Raw genomic sequence first — 16,809 nt, 5'->3', positions numbered from 1 at the left:
TAAGATCAATTTGGGAGGTATTAAGTCGTTCGGTGCCAGGGACGGATTTTTGCGTTTTTAAGATTTCCGACATTAAAGCCAAGATATTTCATTGTTAAATACTTTAGTACATTCATTTCCAGATACTTAAGCATTAAATTGATGCTTAAGTATCTGGGATTGAATGTCTGGACTCTTTAAAAAAAACGTGAAAATACGTCCCTGGCATTGAATGAGTTACGCTGCATATGACGGACCAAAAACAAGAGAAATATTTTTGCTTTAAGCAATAAATAAATGTATAAATAAATCTGCCTATGAGTTAAAACTTTTTTTTGTGCAAAATCAAGTCAGAAATTCTTCAAAAAGAATTCCATTAAATCCAAGCAAACAATTCTCAATACACTGAAAATGTTTCGAAAATTCTTCATATTTAAACATTTCTCAATAAAATCAGCATGTTTTTCACCTTCGTTTGAGCCTAGATTCAAGCAAATGATCCAAATACTGTAAAACGAAGGTGTCCAAAATACGGCCCCGGGGCCATTTGCGGGTCGCCGTCAACATTTTAGCGGCCCACAACATATCCTAAAAATATTTTTTTTGACATGACGGCATTGCTAATTTAAATAAATTGCAAAAAGACTAAAAAAATACAAATGTTTTCTCACAAGGCTCTTCTACTTTATTAAAATCGACTTTTGGCAGTACATAAAAATCTCAAACAATAGCGTAGCGCCGCAATGTGACAAACGGGGGCGGGACGGACGCAGCCGAGTCGAGCCGCGCGGGATTTGAACCGTTTAATCCCCGGACAAGAATCTGTCTGCTAAATAGAAGGAGAAATGTTGAAGACAGATTAATGGGGAATCAGAAAAGCTCGGGGCGAGATTTGATCCCCTTTATTGATTTCCTCTTTCGCCTGGCTTTGCTGATTCTGCCATTCCAGTTGAAACCAAGTGGAATGTCAAGGACTGAAAGCAGAAGATTGCAGACAGCCCATTTTTTTTTTTTTCCATCTCGTCCTGATCTGACATGGTGAGTACCAGGAAGTAAGACGAGACCGAATACGAACAACCTGCTAGCTTGCGGCCGTGACGAAGATTACACGCTATTACCTTTAACAAGTGGCTCTCAGATGGGGTCGTGTACCCCTGGAAGTAGCTTGACGACTAATAATCGATATCGCCGGCAATTTGGAAGAAAAAAAACAAAAACCATATCGGCCTACCTCGAGAGAAAACCCATTTAAAATCTCGCCTGAATTGCTTCCCCGGGGTTACTTCTTTTTCCATTTTCTAACATCTGTCAAATTATAACCGCATTTTTTTTTCCAAATTTTGTAAATGCTGTTAAAGGCGTAACAATTAAAGTCAAATCGTTCTATCCATATGTAGATTAAATATTTTAAAACCCACAAAACATTGAAAATGGTCTATCTTTTTTGTCTGTGATGTGACGATGAAAATTTAACTGGTCTCTACTGCCACCTACTGTCTCGAAGTGAAACGTCAACAAATAATGTTCTGCTTGCTTGACATAGTTTGAGCGCCACTCAACTGAATGTTGCAAAAACCGCAGGAAAATCAATGTAATAAATCCTATTAAAACGCATCCCAAAAATTGTGATTACAATGGTTTTAAATGGTCCAAAACTTGGACAATGATTATTTTTGTCCACAAAATCTCGCACCTCCAGCTGCAATCCCATAGAAACGTCAGAACCGTTGAATTTTGAAATCTGACGTGTTTTATTTATCTGCTGGAAATTTCAGCTCCCTCCTGTTCTTTTTTTCCACGGATTCACAAAAATACCAAAGAAAAATACCAAAAATACCAAAGAAATTCCAAAATTTCTAACACAATGCCACAAGGATTAATAACAAAATACGCCCAGCCAATTTTGTAGTATCAGGGGCTAATTTCTTCCGACTTTCCGGGACGATCTCGGCTAAAGGATCCCTCATTAAGCTACGACTTGGCTTTTGACGACACACCGCCGAATTTTTCAGTTGATATAATCCAGAAATCGCCGGAATAACGTCAACACAAAGAAAAAATTCACGAGTAAATTTCTCAACTGGGAATTTCGCGCATTCATTTATTCCTCATCCCTAAACAGGAGTCCGGGCCCTGAACTGAACTCATCATTCATTCACTTTCTCGATTCTATTTTGAGGGCCGGCGCTCCCCCGACCATTCGGGTTCAGCGCTTTAATGTCATGTTTTATTCAGGCCCGTCCACGCAAGCAAAACTCCGAGCGCTGCTCCTTGAACTCCGCCGCGGAAACACAAAAGAAGGCAATTGGAATACAAAAAGGAATATTGAGAGAGTGCAAATAAGTAGCGCTGGGCAACTAGTGGAAGACGAAACGGAATATCAACTTTACACTTCGCCCTGTTTGAACACAAAAAGCTTATCTTCTTTTTCGGGAAGGAGAAAAGCGATAGTCGAAATTCCCTGTCTTCGTTTGCTGAAGTATGAAAACAACATTTTTCAGACGTCCATATATTGGAGATGTTTTTTTTTTTTAAGAAAGCGCAAAGGAAATGTTTTTGTTTGAAGGAAAGTGCAACATCAGTCTTCTTTTTGGGAAAGTTTAACTGCAATAGTTTGTCACGGTTAAGGAAAGTGACAAAAAATGTTTTCGGAGAAAGTGTAACATTGGTCGCGTCTTCTTTTTAGGAAAGTGTAACATGTTTCCCTTCATTTTTGGAAAGCTCAACAAGTTTCTCTTCTTTTGGTCTAAATGGAAAAGGACGCTTCAGTAACTGCATCAAATATTTTTGAAAATTTATCGATTTATTCATTGAATAATCTTATATTTGGATAAAAATAAAAAAATAACTTTCTTACGATGATAAATACAAAGAAACAACAAAACACATTTCCACTTAGTAATAGATTTTTTTCACTTCTTTTTAACTGTGTGTACTCTCTACCAACAATGAGCTAATTCTCCCTATTTGTTTTGTCAAGACCACATTAGTGATTTTTGCTAGCTAAAACCTGAGTAAGCCTGATTTGTTAAAAAAGTGATCAGTGGGAACAGCAACCTTGTCAGTTGAGCCATTTATATCTATCGAACTGCCTTTGAAAACTATTCTGACCGCTCCGCCGGCCTACACGGGGGAGTTTAGTGCTGCTAGCCGCTCATGCTACTAGCATTTCGTACCGCTCAGCACTGCTAGCGCTAACTTTGTAGCAACCGCTAATCACTGGCAATTTATATCTATCAAACTGCCTTTGAAAACTATTCTGACCGCTCCGCCGGCCTACACGGGGGAGTTTAGTGCTGCTAGCCGCTAATGCTACTAGCATTTCGTACCGCTCAGCACTGCTAGCGCTAACTTTGTAGCAACCACTAATCACTGGCAATTTATATCTATCAAACTGCCTTTGAAAACTATTCTGACCGCTCCGCCGGCCTACACGGGGGAGTTTAGTGCTGCTAGCCGCTAATGCTACTAGTATTTCGTACCGCTCAGCAATGCTAGCGCTAACTTTGTACCAACCACTAATCACTGGCAATGGGCCTCACATACAGTAATACATGAAATAAACACAATTAAGCCTTTTCTCGACATCCTAATCGGTATAATTACCAAGTGAACTTGATTTCACGACAACTTCCTGTCGAGTCAACCGCAACGCTGCGGCAAGCTGTCGGAATCAGGGTAAAATTGTAACGGCATTAATGTCCACATGCGATTTGGGAAAGTCAGGATTATTTGAAGTCGTGTTGCGTTTATGCGAGGATGGTGACATTTTCCAGATGTCAAAATTCAGAGTATTTTAGCTAGTAAAATGAACGGTATTCAGGGGCTTACTCGGTACTCGCTCATCCCTTGAAATGCACACAAGTGAGGCAAACACTGACTGTGTACCGTCCGCTATTTCCAGAAGCAGATCAGCACTGTGTTTGTTTACAGAGTAGATGTGCGGCTCGCGTGCGGGGCAGTTCACCTAATTTGTTCCCCAAACTGCCACGTGGAAACACAAAGAAAGCAACTCAAATATTTTCACTGAATAAAAGTGCTTTTGAGAGCCTGGAAATTACTGCGGGGCAACTCGCGGCAGACAAAACGGAATCTAAACTTTCCATTTTCAGCCGGCGTTCCGGGAGAGATTTGACAGCGGCGGCGGCGGCGCCGCGACGAGCCCCGGAACGCTCAAAGAGACGTCGCAGCGAGCGAGCGAGCGCAGGAAGCGAGCGCTTCCATTAGCGCCGGCGAGAAAGAGAGAGCGGCGGCGCTTAATCTCCTGTCAGCTCGCCTTCAAGCAACTCTCCCAGGACCGCTCCTGCCCATCCGTCACGAGAGGCGACGCCCCCCAGAGGGGGCCCGGAATCACGGCAATTAGTATTCACGTTCCAACCGTCGAGCCCGACAATCCCCGCGTGACTTCGGCCGCCGATCGGCGCCGTTGTCGGCAACAAATTGCCGCAAACGAGCAAATTACAGGGGGGACTTGAATGGCGCGGAGCTTGGCCGAGGCTGAACCGTCCTAATTTGGATGGACGGCAAATGGTAAATGCGCCACTTGCGTGAGTTTTCAAACTGCCGTTTCGCCGCGTGCGGAATTTGGAAGCCGCAAGGTCCAAAAGTCAAACGACTTGACCGGCGTTGCACCGAGTTTGTGCTCAGTGCTTCTCAATTTCTTGCAAAGCCCCCCTAAGAAAGAGAAAACTTTTCACGCCCGCCCACTCAACGCGAAGAGTATAATTGAATAGCTATAAAATTGTAAAGGGTACGAAAAACTATCCTTAACATTAACAAAAGAAAAAAAAGCAATATAAATCAAACACTTTTTACAGCGTTTAAACAGGTTACAGGTTGGTCTAAATCTGAAAAAAATACCAAAAGCATTAGCTGCAAATTATCTATAAAAATTGTATTAGTATATCTAAACTCTCTCCTTAGTCAATTTAACAAAAGAAAAAAAAACATATATAAATCATACTGACAACTATTAACTATTTGACAATGTCTATATAAAGTGGGTTACAGGTTAGTCTAAAACCGAAAAAGTACATCAGCTACAAGCTAATATCTATATAAATTTTTTCAGTATATCTAATCTGTATCCTTTGTCTCTTTAACTAAAGAAATAAAACATAAATCAAACTGAAAACTATAAACGATTTTTACATTGTTTATAGGTTACAGTTTAGTCTAAAACTGAAAAAAATAGCAAGTACATCAGCTACAAGCTAATATCTATAAAAATTGTTGGAGTCTCTGTAAACTGTATCCTTTGTCTCTTTAACGAAAGAAATAAAACATAAATAAAACTGAAAACTATAAACTATTTTTACAATGTTTATATAGGTCACATCTTAGTTTAAAACCGAAAAAAATACGAAGTACATCAGCTACAAGCTAACATCTGGAAAAATTGTAAAAGTATATCTAAATATATCCTTTGTCTCTTTAACTTAAGAAATAAAACATAAAACAAACTGAAAATCATAAACTATTTTTACAGTGTTTATTTCAGTTACAGCTTAGTCTAAAACCGAAAAAAATAGCAAGTACATCAGCTACAAGCTAATACAGTATCTATAAAAATTGTAAAAGTATACCCAAACTGTATCCTATGTCTCTTTAAGAAAAGAAAAAAAAACATACAATATATAAATCAAACTGACAACTACTTCACAGCGTTTATTGGACGCTAGCTGTTTTTGACATTAGATATTCGGATGCTATCTGTTTTTAGTGACCGAGCGGTTGTAACACCTCACTACGTACCCTCAGATGATTTCCTCAATGAGGAAAATCGGTATGCCTCAATACCCTACGGAATATCTTATCTACCCTCGTAGATATAAACGCATACTCTTGGTCCCAAAAGTTCCTGCCAACTGAAGATACCAAAATCTGGATTCCAAAGCGTACCTTACCACACCAAAGTGTCCCTTGCGCCGTCCTTGGTTGGCTCTAACCACTACATTAGCAAAGCGACAAACGAGTACATGCCTGCAGCGAAGAAAGAAAGAAAGAAAAATAGGACTTGTTTAAAATGTTAATGGAAGCGGGGGGGAAAAGAAGAAGCCCTGGATGGACTGACCCTAAAGAGCGGAGTCATACCAGCACCAAGGCCCGATAGTCCTCATGCACCCTCCGTGGGGTAGATGGTGGAAAATGCCACCAAATTGGTAAGTTTGGTTATTATTGGTTAATTCCGAGCACAGAACAAGCAAACTGGCTCTTACCTCCAGCGCGGCCTGACATTTGTGATGCATCGTTCCCTGGGAAATTGAGACAAATTTAGCCCAAAAAAATATCAGCTTTTCTCACCCGAGTCTTTGATTTCAGTGGTAAAATTCCAAACTTGATGGTATTTAGCGTCGCTAGTTACTCTATTGCTGTTAGCGCTCGGAAATCACCCTCCCACTGCACCATTTTTTTTTTTAATGGTTTGGTAGCTGTTTTGGTCTGAAACGTCAGAAAATTTGCAAAAAAAAGTTGATGTTTTCCAAAGTAATTATTTTTTTTAATGATTTGGTAGCTGTTTTGGTCTGAAATGTCAGAAAATTTGCAAAAAAAAGTTGATGTTTTCCAAAGTAATTTTTGCAAATTTTTTTTTTAGGATTTGTTAGCTGTTTTGGTCTGAAACGTCAGAAAATCTGCAAAAAAAAGTTGATATTTTCCAAAGTATTTCTTATTTTTTTTTGCAATTTCAGTGTGGAAAAAAAAGTGCTATTACCGAAATGTAAATAAAAATATGCTTTTTTTTAAATATGATTGTTGATTAAAAGATTTGTAAAAATAATTATTAGGACTGCAAATAATCATTTTAACAAATCTTTGACTAAGGAGAATACTCATTTTTTAAACGTGTTTTTATTTCCGTTTCAGTAATCGAAGCACCATTTTTTTTTTCACTCTGGTATTGCGAAAAAATAAAATAAATTAAAAAAAAAAAAAAAAAAACATTTTCCTTGTCGCACAATATATCGCCCAGCCCCACAAAAGATTGCTGCAAGATGCTAAAATTCGTCATTCATTCATTCAAGGAAATTTCTAGGCTGTCATTTCTCGATCTGAATAATTTGCGGTTCACCCCCATCACTCAACCAATGGAATACCTCCACCAAGGCTCAACCCCACTGATGAATTACCGCTAACGGAACTGACGCAATACGTCACGAGATGACTTACCGCTTGCTCGGCGTTTTACGCGCAAGCCAATTGGACCACAAACAAACCAACCTCGGCCGAGGTAAAAAATGCGCCGCGTCAGCGCGCCAATTAAAACCATATGCGCGTTTACCGGCAATTTCCCGCCTGAGTCATCATCAAACATCTCGACGCAAGACCTCCCCTAACAGAATCCGACCTTTAAACCGGGGTTCGAAAATCCATCGGAAGAGAGGCGCGCGCGGCGACGGCGGGAAAGGCCGCGCGGATCCCGTCGGCGCCAAGGACGTGATTTATCCGCTCCCGGACGTCTCGGTTAATAACTCGCCGCTCGCCGCTAAATAAGAGAGACATCAGAGCGAGCACCACCTGCCGGAGGGTTGAAATGAAATCTGGAACGAAGTCTGGAATCGCGGCCGGCCAAAGACAGCGGGAGCTCGCATTAGCCGTCGTTCTCCTTGGCGAGGGACGGCCCCTTTGGAATCTGGCGCGGGTTAGGGTTTATTGGGCCCCGTTCCCTTTCGCAGCTTCTTCGCGCTTCCGCAATGAGGACGGGAGTCGGGGGCAGGTTGTATATCAATTAGGACTTAAAAAAGAGGGTGAGCCTTTACGGCGACGCCCTTTAACCCCCCGGGGGCCACGGGGAGCAAATTCCAAACTCTGCGCGTCTGACGCCAGCTTTTTTTCATTAAGGCGCGCTCGCTCCCTGGTCCCAAAAAAAAAAATCTAAACACGCGTTACGTTAAAGGCTTCTTATCGTTTGACTTTGGCTGAAGTAGGTCCAAACGCAACTCTTTCAATGCCAAAGACGTCATTTTACGTTTGTTGTAAAACCTCTTTAAAAAAGTGTGTGTGGCTAAAGGAAGGTACTAAGTGGATTAAGTACAATAATAATTGATTACTTTAGGTTATAAATACTAATTCATTCCCTCGGGTAATTGAGTACGAAATGGATTACTTTGGTAAATAAATCATTCGATTCCAAAAACATATTTTTCATATTTTTATTTTTTCCAGACTCCATACATTCAATCCCAGACACCTATTTGTATTATTTCTTTTTTTTCTTTTCAATAGTTTGGCAACTAAGTAATTGATTATTTCAGGATGTAAACATTAGGGTATAAATACTACGTAATCAATTACTTTCGGTAATTGAGTACTACCATTGTACTGTTTTAGGTGATTAACTTATAAAATCCCAAAGACATATATATATATATATATATATATATATATATATATATATATATATATATATATATATATATATATATTTTTTTTTTTCTAATTAAGAGTCCATACATTCAATCAATCCCAAGCGCCTGTTTATAATTTAGTTAATTAAGTTAATTAAGTTTTTGGCTAAAGGAGGTTCTAAAAAATGGCGAGTACTAAATGAATCAAGAACTAAAAAAAAATTGAGTAAAAAAACTGAGTAATCGAAGAATTTTTCTTTAGCGCAAAGCATTTTTAGTATAACCCTTAACCCAAACACTTGTATATATAAACAAAAAAAAATTAAAAAACAAAAAAACGTCTTTGGATTGAGTGCATTTACAAAGTCTATTTTTTTTCCACTTTGTAAAGTTAAGTCCACCATTTTAGCCATTTCCAGCAGTAAAAAAGTTCATATTTGACCATATTTACCTTAAAAAACATTTTTCCCATTGCTTTAAGAAAAAAAACAACATCACATGCTCGAGGTTCAGCTCACAACCAATCACGGCTCACCTGTTGCTCATGTGACACCCACAAGCCGAACTTACAGCATGTGATGTCATTTTAAGTCGACAGCAATATATAAAATAAAAAATAAAAAAACTCTGTGGTCGGATTCAATAGACAAAATATTTTACTGCGGAAAAAGTCAAAATAGGTGAACTATCCCTTTAAGGCTAACCGCATCAATTTGAACGGGCCGCGTCCCATTTTCGCCCCCGAACCGCTTCACCGCGGCAGCTGCGTTTCGAATCGGAATTTCGGGCACGTCCCCTCACGCTTCCTCATTCGGACGCGATCCGAAAGGGGAAAAAAAAACAAATTCGTAACGTCATAGCGTGTAAAACGCGCCCTTAGAAGCATCTCATTCCGTCTCATTTCGCTCTTTCGCTTTCCCCGAGACGCCTCAAGTACAATTTCGGAGACATTTTCCACACACACACCCTTGATTGAACAGCTTCAAACGTTTCAACCCCCAAAACACACACACACACACACACACACACACACACACGACACTAATCCTGATCTTCTCCACAAGCAAAGGGATCATCTCGCTGTAAATCACACAGAGCTCTTTGTGATCAAAGTATCCCATCGCTGTTAAAACACATCAGCTGCTAGGCTCGACATCTTGTTTTTTTCCCTTGGACACAAAAAAAAATGTGTGTGTGTGTGTGTGTGGGGGGGGGGGGATATGGCACATTTTTCCACACTACCAAAATTGGGTTCTACGTTAGCATTAGTTTGACCACTGACAGTAATTGAGTTTAAATAGCCTTTGACAGGCTTGAATGTGCACACACACACACACACACACGCACATATATACACACACACACACACACACACGCACACACACACACACACTCTTGGGCTGTAATATATTCCACAACATTCCCACTCCAACAGGGTTGAATCCACAAAGCGGAATAAAGGATTTGGACAAGAAAGGATGAAAAAAAAAAGGGGGGGGTCATTATATTAAGGATATTCATGCCATTACAACTGGAGAGCAGAGGATGCTTTTCTTCCACCCCCCCCTCCCGAAATTAGCCAAACTTTGCTGTGCCTCGCTCACGACGCCATCTGTCGACCACTCACGTAACTACACTTTTTTTAAAAAGCTAAATACTGTAAGTACTCTGCAGCAAACACTCAGAATTGCAAATGTAACGCAATTATGCATGCGATGACAAAAAAAAGTGCGTGGCAGGAAAAAGAAAACCGAAGAAGGATTTTTTTTGGGTTTGTTTGTTTGTTTGGTTTTGAAGGTGTTTACCTTGAACGTGCAGCGCCAAGAGGAGCACGCAAATCCCCGCACACAGCTGCGCCATGGCACCTCAGCACTCCCGAGGGGGGGTCTTCTTGCCTTACAACCGGGCACAAAAAGCTAGCATGCAACTTGCGCGAATCCCACTCGTGGGGAGGGCAAAAAAAAAAGAAACGTGGAGGTCCCCTGCACTCCAAAGCCTAAAAAGAAAAACTAGAAGATCGGCGGCGTCAAAGCATCAACCGGTCGGTATGTTTCCACGGTTGTTGCGGTTGAGCGTTATGGCTCCATCCAAGTGTGCGGATCGATGATCGGCCGCGCGGGGGGTGAAGTTTCCCAACACTTGGGCGTCCCGCTTCGCGATTAGTGTCTCAAGTTCCCCGCGGTAACCGGGGGAAGAGAGAGAGCGATAGAATGTCCGGCAGATATCCGCGGCGTGAAAGTGGGCTTCTCGAGTCCCGCTGGAGCTCCGCGCGAGAGGCGGCCGCGTATTGGCGCTGCTTGGGTTTCCCGACAAGCGACTGCCTGCCCGCCTGCCTGCTTGCCTGACTGCCCGGACCGGTGAGCGAGCGAGCGAGCGAGAGAGCGAGAGAGCGAGTGAGCGTCCCCTCCTCCCGCTCCAGGATCCCTGCAGGGAGAAACTCGGGATTCGCTGACGTCACGCCGGAGTGGGAGGAGCCGAGACGGGAGCGGTCCCGCCAAAACACACGCGCCGGGAGTTATTGTTGATGATTGCTGGGGGGGGAGGGGCTGACTTGATAAAAATAAATAAATAAATAAATACATTTTTAAAAAGCCCTTTTTTTTTTTTTATTCAAACAATCCTCTCAAAGTCTTCACGAACCCTTAAAATTGCATTTTTTGCAATCTTTGTGGGCAGTAAAAAAAATTAAGTGTGAAAATAATTAATAAAACAATTATTAATTATAAAATTAATTAAAAAATAAATATTACTTTTGGTTGAAAAGTACTTTCTGTAATTGATTACACACAATGAGTTAATTTAATCGATGACTTCAGTATCTAAAGTACTGTAAGAGTAATTTAGGAACCAAGTAGCATTTTAGTAGCTAAACGGTGAATTATTTTAGTATACAAAATAACTGGTTGCCTAAGTATTTTATACTGATTACCTAAGAAACATTACTGCAGTGCTGGCAAATCCGACCAACTACTACAATTTAAATTTTTAACACCTAAAAGAGCTCTTTTTGCATTTTCAAAATTACTTTTTGAAATTCGTTTGCTTGTTGACATTTAATTTATGTATATATTTATTCATAAATTATACAGGCATGAAGTCAATACATTTTAGTCAGAGTTAATTTTTTTTAACACTATCTACTACCGTTTAAAATCTGAAAATCTAAACGCATCATATTCTCAGATAATTGAACTAACACTTTGAGGGATGTTCCCGCCTTTATTTTGAAAAACTCCATGAGCTAATATTATCTTTAAGGAAAGTCAACTAGCTCTTAAATCAAGTATTTTTAGGCAAACAAATAGCTTCAGCCATTCGGCCACTAGATGGCGCAACAAGACAAACAATGGAGCCGCACGTCGAGATGGTCTTTGCATAAGTATTTAACGGAACATTTTTTGATTTAAAAATGTGAAATCTCAAAGGAAAGTTTTGCATTTCGATTAAGTTGAAATTGAGCAATTCTTTTGTTTACTGTGATAAACAATAGGGAATTTTTTATTTAGTTTAAGTCATGTGCATGCTCCCTGCAGTTTTTGGAAAAAAAATTAAAGCTATAGCTGTGTATTTTCAGTGTTCATAGTAAAAAAAAAAAAAAACAACATTTTGAAATATTGAAGTTGTTTTAACAAACATGCTAAATGGCATTTCAACAAAGTTTTCCGTATCGATTTTGGCACGATTATTTTCACTTTTACTGCAAAAGAATACCAGCAAAACACAAGTGGTTCCGCACGAAATCAAATACGTCATTTTATCAAAATCCAAACTGGCTTTGAAGCTCACAAAGACGTTCAGCTAGTTACTCGATGTTCATTTTAAACTCCGGCGTAAACATCGCACGCCGTCTTAACGTAAAGCCGTGAAGCTGGCGAATGAAAGTGACGCCTCTTGAAATTCTGCGCACCGACTTCAAAGTCAAGCTGAGATCCTGCCAAGTGAATGTTTAGCTTAGTTTTCAAGTGGAAACTCCCCACGAACATGCCAGACAACTTGAGTTGAAAAAAAAAAATAATGCCAGACACATTATGCATCTGCCTCAAAAGAACAAATACCAAATTTCCATGTGTGTTTCGGGTAATTGTATTTTTTGAGGGAAACCTTGAGATATGAACCATGACTGTGAACATTGGTGCCTTGAGATAAGAGAGAGGATTTCTTCAAGTGCCCCCATCTGGCTGAATTCCTGATTCAAGCAAAAACAATGATGCATCGACTTAACTTGACTCACTTCACAAGCAACGGGGCGGACCTACGTGGTGGCCACGCCCACAACTAGGAACTTGAAATCGCATGGCAGCGCCTAAGGCCTCAGCCTGTGAATGTCACATGACCAAGCTCAGAAAACAGGTAACCCTGACCATCATTAATCCTTAGAGCAGTGCTTCTTTTTTTTTTCCGTTTGAGACTAAGCTATAACCCGTATAAACGCCATAAAAATAATTAACACTTGTTGAAAGTTGATTTACAGTATATTGCGTTTTTCTGTTAATGTTAAAAAGGATCATGTGTAGGTATACTTAAACAATTTTCATCGATAATAATCTTACTTATATTCAGTGCATCGCCGGGGGGGGGGGGCAAAAAGTTTTCTCTTTTATCAAAATATAGTTGAGAAACACAACCTTAGAGACACAGTGATGTCATCTTTAGTCGACAGCGAGTGGCAAAATCGTCCGCGTCTCGCGATGGATAATTAAAATTTCACAAACAAGAGTAACTTCAAATCCTAAAGATAAAATTATACGTACAATGTTCCAGAGTGCAGACGGGGGGGGGGGGGCAAAATATATTTGAGAAACACCGCATTAGAGACACAGTGATGTCATCTTTAGTCGACAGCGAGTGGCAAAATTATCCGCGTCTCGCGATGGATAATTCAAATTCAAAAACTCCCACGCTCAGTCCAACAGCCTGTTAATACTCGCTCTTGTTCGGCCACAGGTGAAGGCACTTTCGCTTGAAACTCATCATTCTAAGTCTACGGCACAGGTGTCAAACTCGAGGCCCGGGGGCCAGAACCGGCCCGCCACATCATTACATGTGGCCCGCCAAATGCTAATTTGAATTAAAATTTCTAGCTAAACTTGCAGATTGTCTTCAAAAACAACCATTTTCTGTTCCCGATCTATCTTTTGAACAGTTTTTATCAGCATCTGTTTTCAAAACTAGGTAAAGATGTAAACCAGCAAAAACAGTGTTTATTAGACACATGTTTTTCTATTTTTAAGTCCTAAATTTTCAGGATTTTGGAGCAATTAAAGGGGTACGTTAAAATTGAAGTTTTTTTTAGACTACTTTTAGATTTATTCCGGCCCTCTGACAGACACTATAAGTACAATGTGGCCCACGATAAAAATCAGTTTGACACCCTTGGTCTACGGAGTCTTGGCAACGCCGTAGCTAGAACGTCGTCTACAGACGGAATCGGAACATTTTCGACTAAACCTCCCCTTTAACTTAGCACTTGTAATTTTCGCGTCTGCACCTTTTCTTACTGTAAGCGCAGAGCTACTTCTGCCACCTTTGACACGCGGTAATCAGCGCAATCCACTTCCCGAGAGGCCGACGTTCGGTTCACGTCGGGATCGATGGCCCGCAGACCCCCGCGAAGGGTTCCGCATGGCCCGGTCGGATTCGCCGCGTTGACTCCGGCGCTCCGGGTCGTGATCGATTTATGGGCGCGCTGATGACATTTGATACGCCGGGTGCCAGCCACTTTGAGGTTAAACCGTAGCGCTTCTGGTTCCTGAACTACGCCGGGTTCAAAGTGCGCGTGGTGTGAAGTAGACCATTTGCGCTATCGCTCAACTGTGACGGCGCCGTTTACCGTTAATGTTTGAAAAGCAAGCAAGGATGGAAATAAATCGGACTAAATGCGTTGCCGACCTCTCAGCGTGCCTTAGCACAAAAAAAAATGGATGAAGTCCAAATTCCATATAAATAAATAAACGTACGTCTTTTTAGGCTATTTTTTTTAGGGTTCTCCAAATCATTAGCCGCACGCCTGCAGGCCGGGTTATCTCCAGTCCAGGCGTTTGAAGGCACCCGGGTCCAGCACTTCATAAAAGCTGACATCTGTCCCACTGATGGCCTCGTGAAAGATGTCACAAAATTTGTCGCTGCTGCTGCTCGCTCGCTCGCTCATAAAGTGCCGCACAACTTTGGCAAAGAGCTGACGAGAAGGAGAAGCTGCGTCCAGGCCAGCAGTGTGAAATCTGTTCTGGGAAAGTCCCAAAATCTGGACTTTTTCGGTTCCCATTACAGTTTTGTTGTTCTCATCTGAAAAATACGCGAGCGGCGAATGTATCAACGCACTATTGTTGCATAGTAAAGATATTTGCGTCAAAAAAAAGAGTAGTTCTGCTCAAAATCATCATAATGTGCTATGCTATGCTATGCTTTTAGCTATGCTAAACTTTGCTACAATTTCGCTGGATTTTTTTTTGTGGATTGTCCCTATATAAATTGCTTCAAAATTTGAGGATATATACCATAAAAATTTGAAACAGGCTGTTATAAAAAATTTAAGCATACAAAATAAATTAATAACTGAAATGTAGACAAAAAATTGAAGAATTTAGATCGTGATTATTTAACCCCCCCCCCCCCCCCCCCCCCCCAAAAAAAAAAAAAAATAAATAAAAAAATCATGCACTGTATCTGCACCAATTTGAGAAAATTGAAAGCTTTTTGGTGGGAATTGTAGTCCATCTCTGACTAGTTTTCCTTTGCACCACTGCCACTATGTGTTCTGCTTTTTAATTTTAGTACAGTAAAAACACAGTAACATCAAAGGCACTTACTGTACTTCAGGTTTTTGAGTCAATAAAATCCGCAGCCGTACTTCAAATGCAGCCCATGCAAATGCGAAGGCAATGAAACCCAATTTACGCCAGTATGGCTTCCATATTTCATGAGGGCCTTTGAACAGCCCTACGGGGAATAAATAACGTCCACATTAAAGGAATGACTTGACTCGGGCTTATGTACATTTTTACGCCGTGGTGTATTCTATGCGCTGTCACGTTCAATACTTGTCAGCCTTTAGCGCAGTGGAACTCAATAATTGAAACTGCTCTCTACAAATCTATTAGGGCTTTTTCAAAGGGTGACTTTTTTTATTGCTAGCTAGCTAGAAAGCTAGATGCGTTCAGTCGCTAGCTAGCTAGCAATATTTCTAGATCCTTAAAATATTGTCTCTACAAAGATATTACCAAAAACATATGGCTATCTACAAATCTATTAGGGCTTTTTCGAAGGGTGACTTTTTTTTATTGCTAGCTAGCTAGAAAGCTAGATGCGTTCAGTAGCTAGCTAGCTAGCAATATTTCTAGATCCTTAAAATATTGTCTCTACGAAGATATTACCAAAAACATATGGCTCTCTACAAATCTATTAGGGCTTTTTCAAAGGGTGACTTTTTTTTATTGCTAGCTAGCTAGAAAGCTAGATGCGTTTTGTAGCTAGCTAGCATTTCTAGATCCTGCTTAAAATATTGTCTCCACCAAGATATTACCGAATACATATGGCTGTAAATTTAATAAGTGTTTTATGATGTCTGAAATCGAAGCCTGGAATGAATTCAAAAATAGCGGCGGGGTTTTCCGCGCAAGTTTCCGCGCCAAAAATCAGGCCTGACCCAAGCGATTCTGCCGCCCGCTTTTTTATATTCCTTGCCTAAATTATGAGCTGCGACGTGCGCCGCGACAAGACATCCACACGTGTTGGATGCGATCGGCGGCGCCGCCGAACGTGATTTAGAGAGATGGATGTCCCCAAAACGAAGCCGCCAAGAATCACTGTTTTGTTTTAAAGAAAAGCTCATTCATTTTACGTTAAAACTGTGAATGTCTTCATTATACTTCAATAAAGCAATCAATGTGTTTTTAAAAATGTATGATATTTCTATTATTTTAATTTATTTAACAGTCATTTTATTATAAATGTAATAATTTAGAAATTTGTCAAATAGACTTTTTTTTTTTTATTTAATTTAAAAAAACGTACAGAAGTTGTGAAAACATCCATTATACCAATTCACGGTTATCAAAATTTTTAACGTTTTTTTTCAGTCCTGGTCAGAACTACCCAAAGTACCCTGCTGCCAGTTGTTCCCAAACATTCTGAAAAGATCAATTAGATGAGATTTTTCAAAGGAACTCTGAAAACGGTCTTGACAGAGTGATTGACTAAGTGAAGGTAAACGCCGTCACTTCTCTATCTCAAAACTGAAAGCCTTCCACTTTCAATTCCATTTTCCAGTCCACACTCAAGTGTGCACAAGTGTAGAGATGACATTGAGTGGCGATCGGCGGCGGGATAAAATCTCTCCTCGCCGAGACCATAATGGCGCTTGCTATGGCGCACGGTCGTTAATCGTCGATCAGTTACAGCTACAACACCCCCTAACCCGCCGTGCTACCGCCAAACAACTGATCGCATTCCTTTCGAAACATTACAGTATTTTTCCGGACTATGAGGC

General features: G+C 40.5%; 1 protein-coding gene across 6 annotated transcripts in view; it reads right to left on the bottom strand.

Annotated features, from left to right (window-relative positions):
* nectin1b (nectin cell adhesion molecule 1b) overlaps nt 1-10,729 on the bottom strand; it is a 207,474-nt gene extending 196,745 nt beyond the window's left edge. For 5 of the 6 annotated variants that reach the window (XM_088426920.1, XM_088426922.1, XM_088426924.1 and 2 more), the window contains exons 1-2: nt 10,130-10,729; nt 6,198-6,233 (exon numbers count right to left, since the gene is read on the bottom strand). In XM_088426920.1, coding sequence (XP_088283046.1) covers nt 6,198-6,233; nt 10,130-10,184 — 91 coding nt within the window. In that variant the 5' untranslated portion in view covers nt 10,185-10,729. The remainder of the gene's footprint in view (nt 1-6,197; nt 6,234-10,129) is intronic. The other variant, XM_088426921.1, reaches the window with a different exon arrangement.
* Nucleotides 10,730-16,809: the final 6,080 nt, after the last annotated feature.

Source organism: Hippichthys cyanospilos, chromosome 11 (genome assembly GCF_059441005.1).
Source record: "Hippichthys cyanospilos isolate Australia breed blue-spotted pipefish chromosome 11, RoL_Hcya_1.0, whole genome shotgun sequence".
Taxonomy (NCBI): Eukaryota; Metazoa; Chordata; class Actinopteri; order Syngnathiformes; family Syngnathidae; genus Hippichthys; species Hippichthys cyanospilos.
This window is presented reverse-complemented; position numbering and strand designations above follow the sequence as displayed.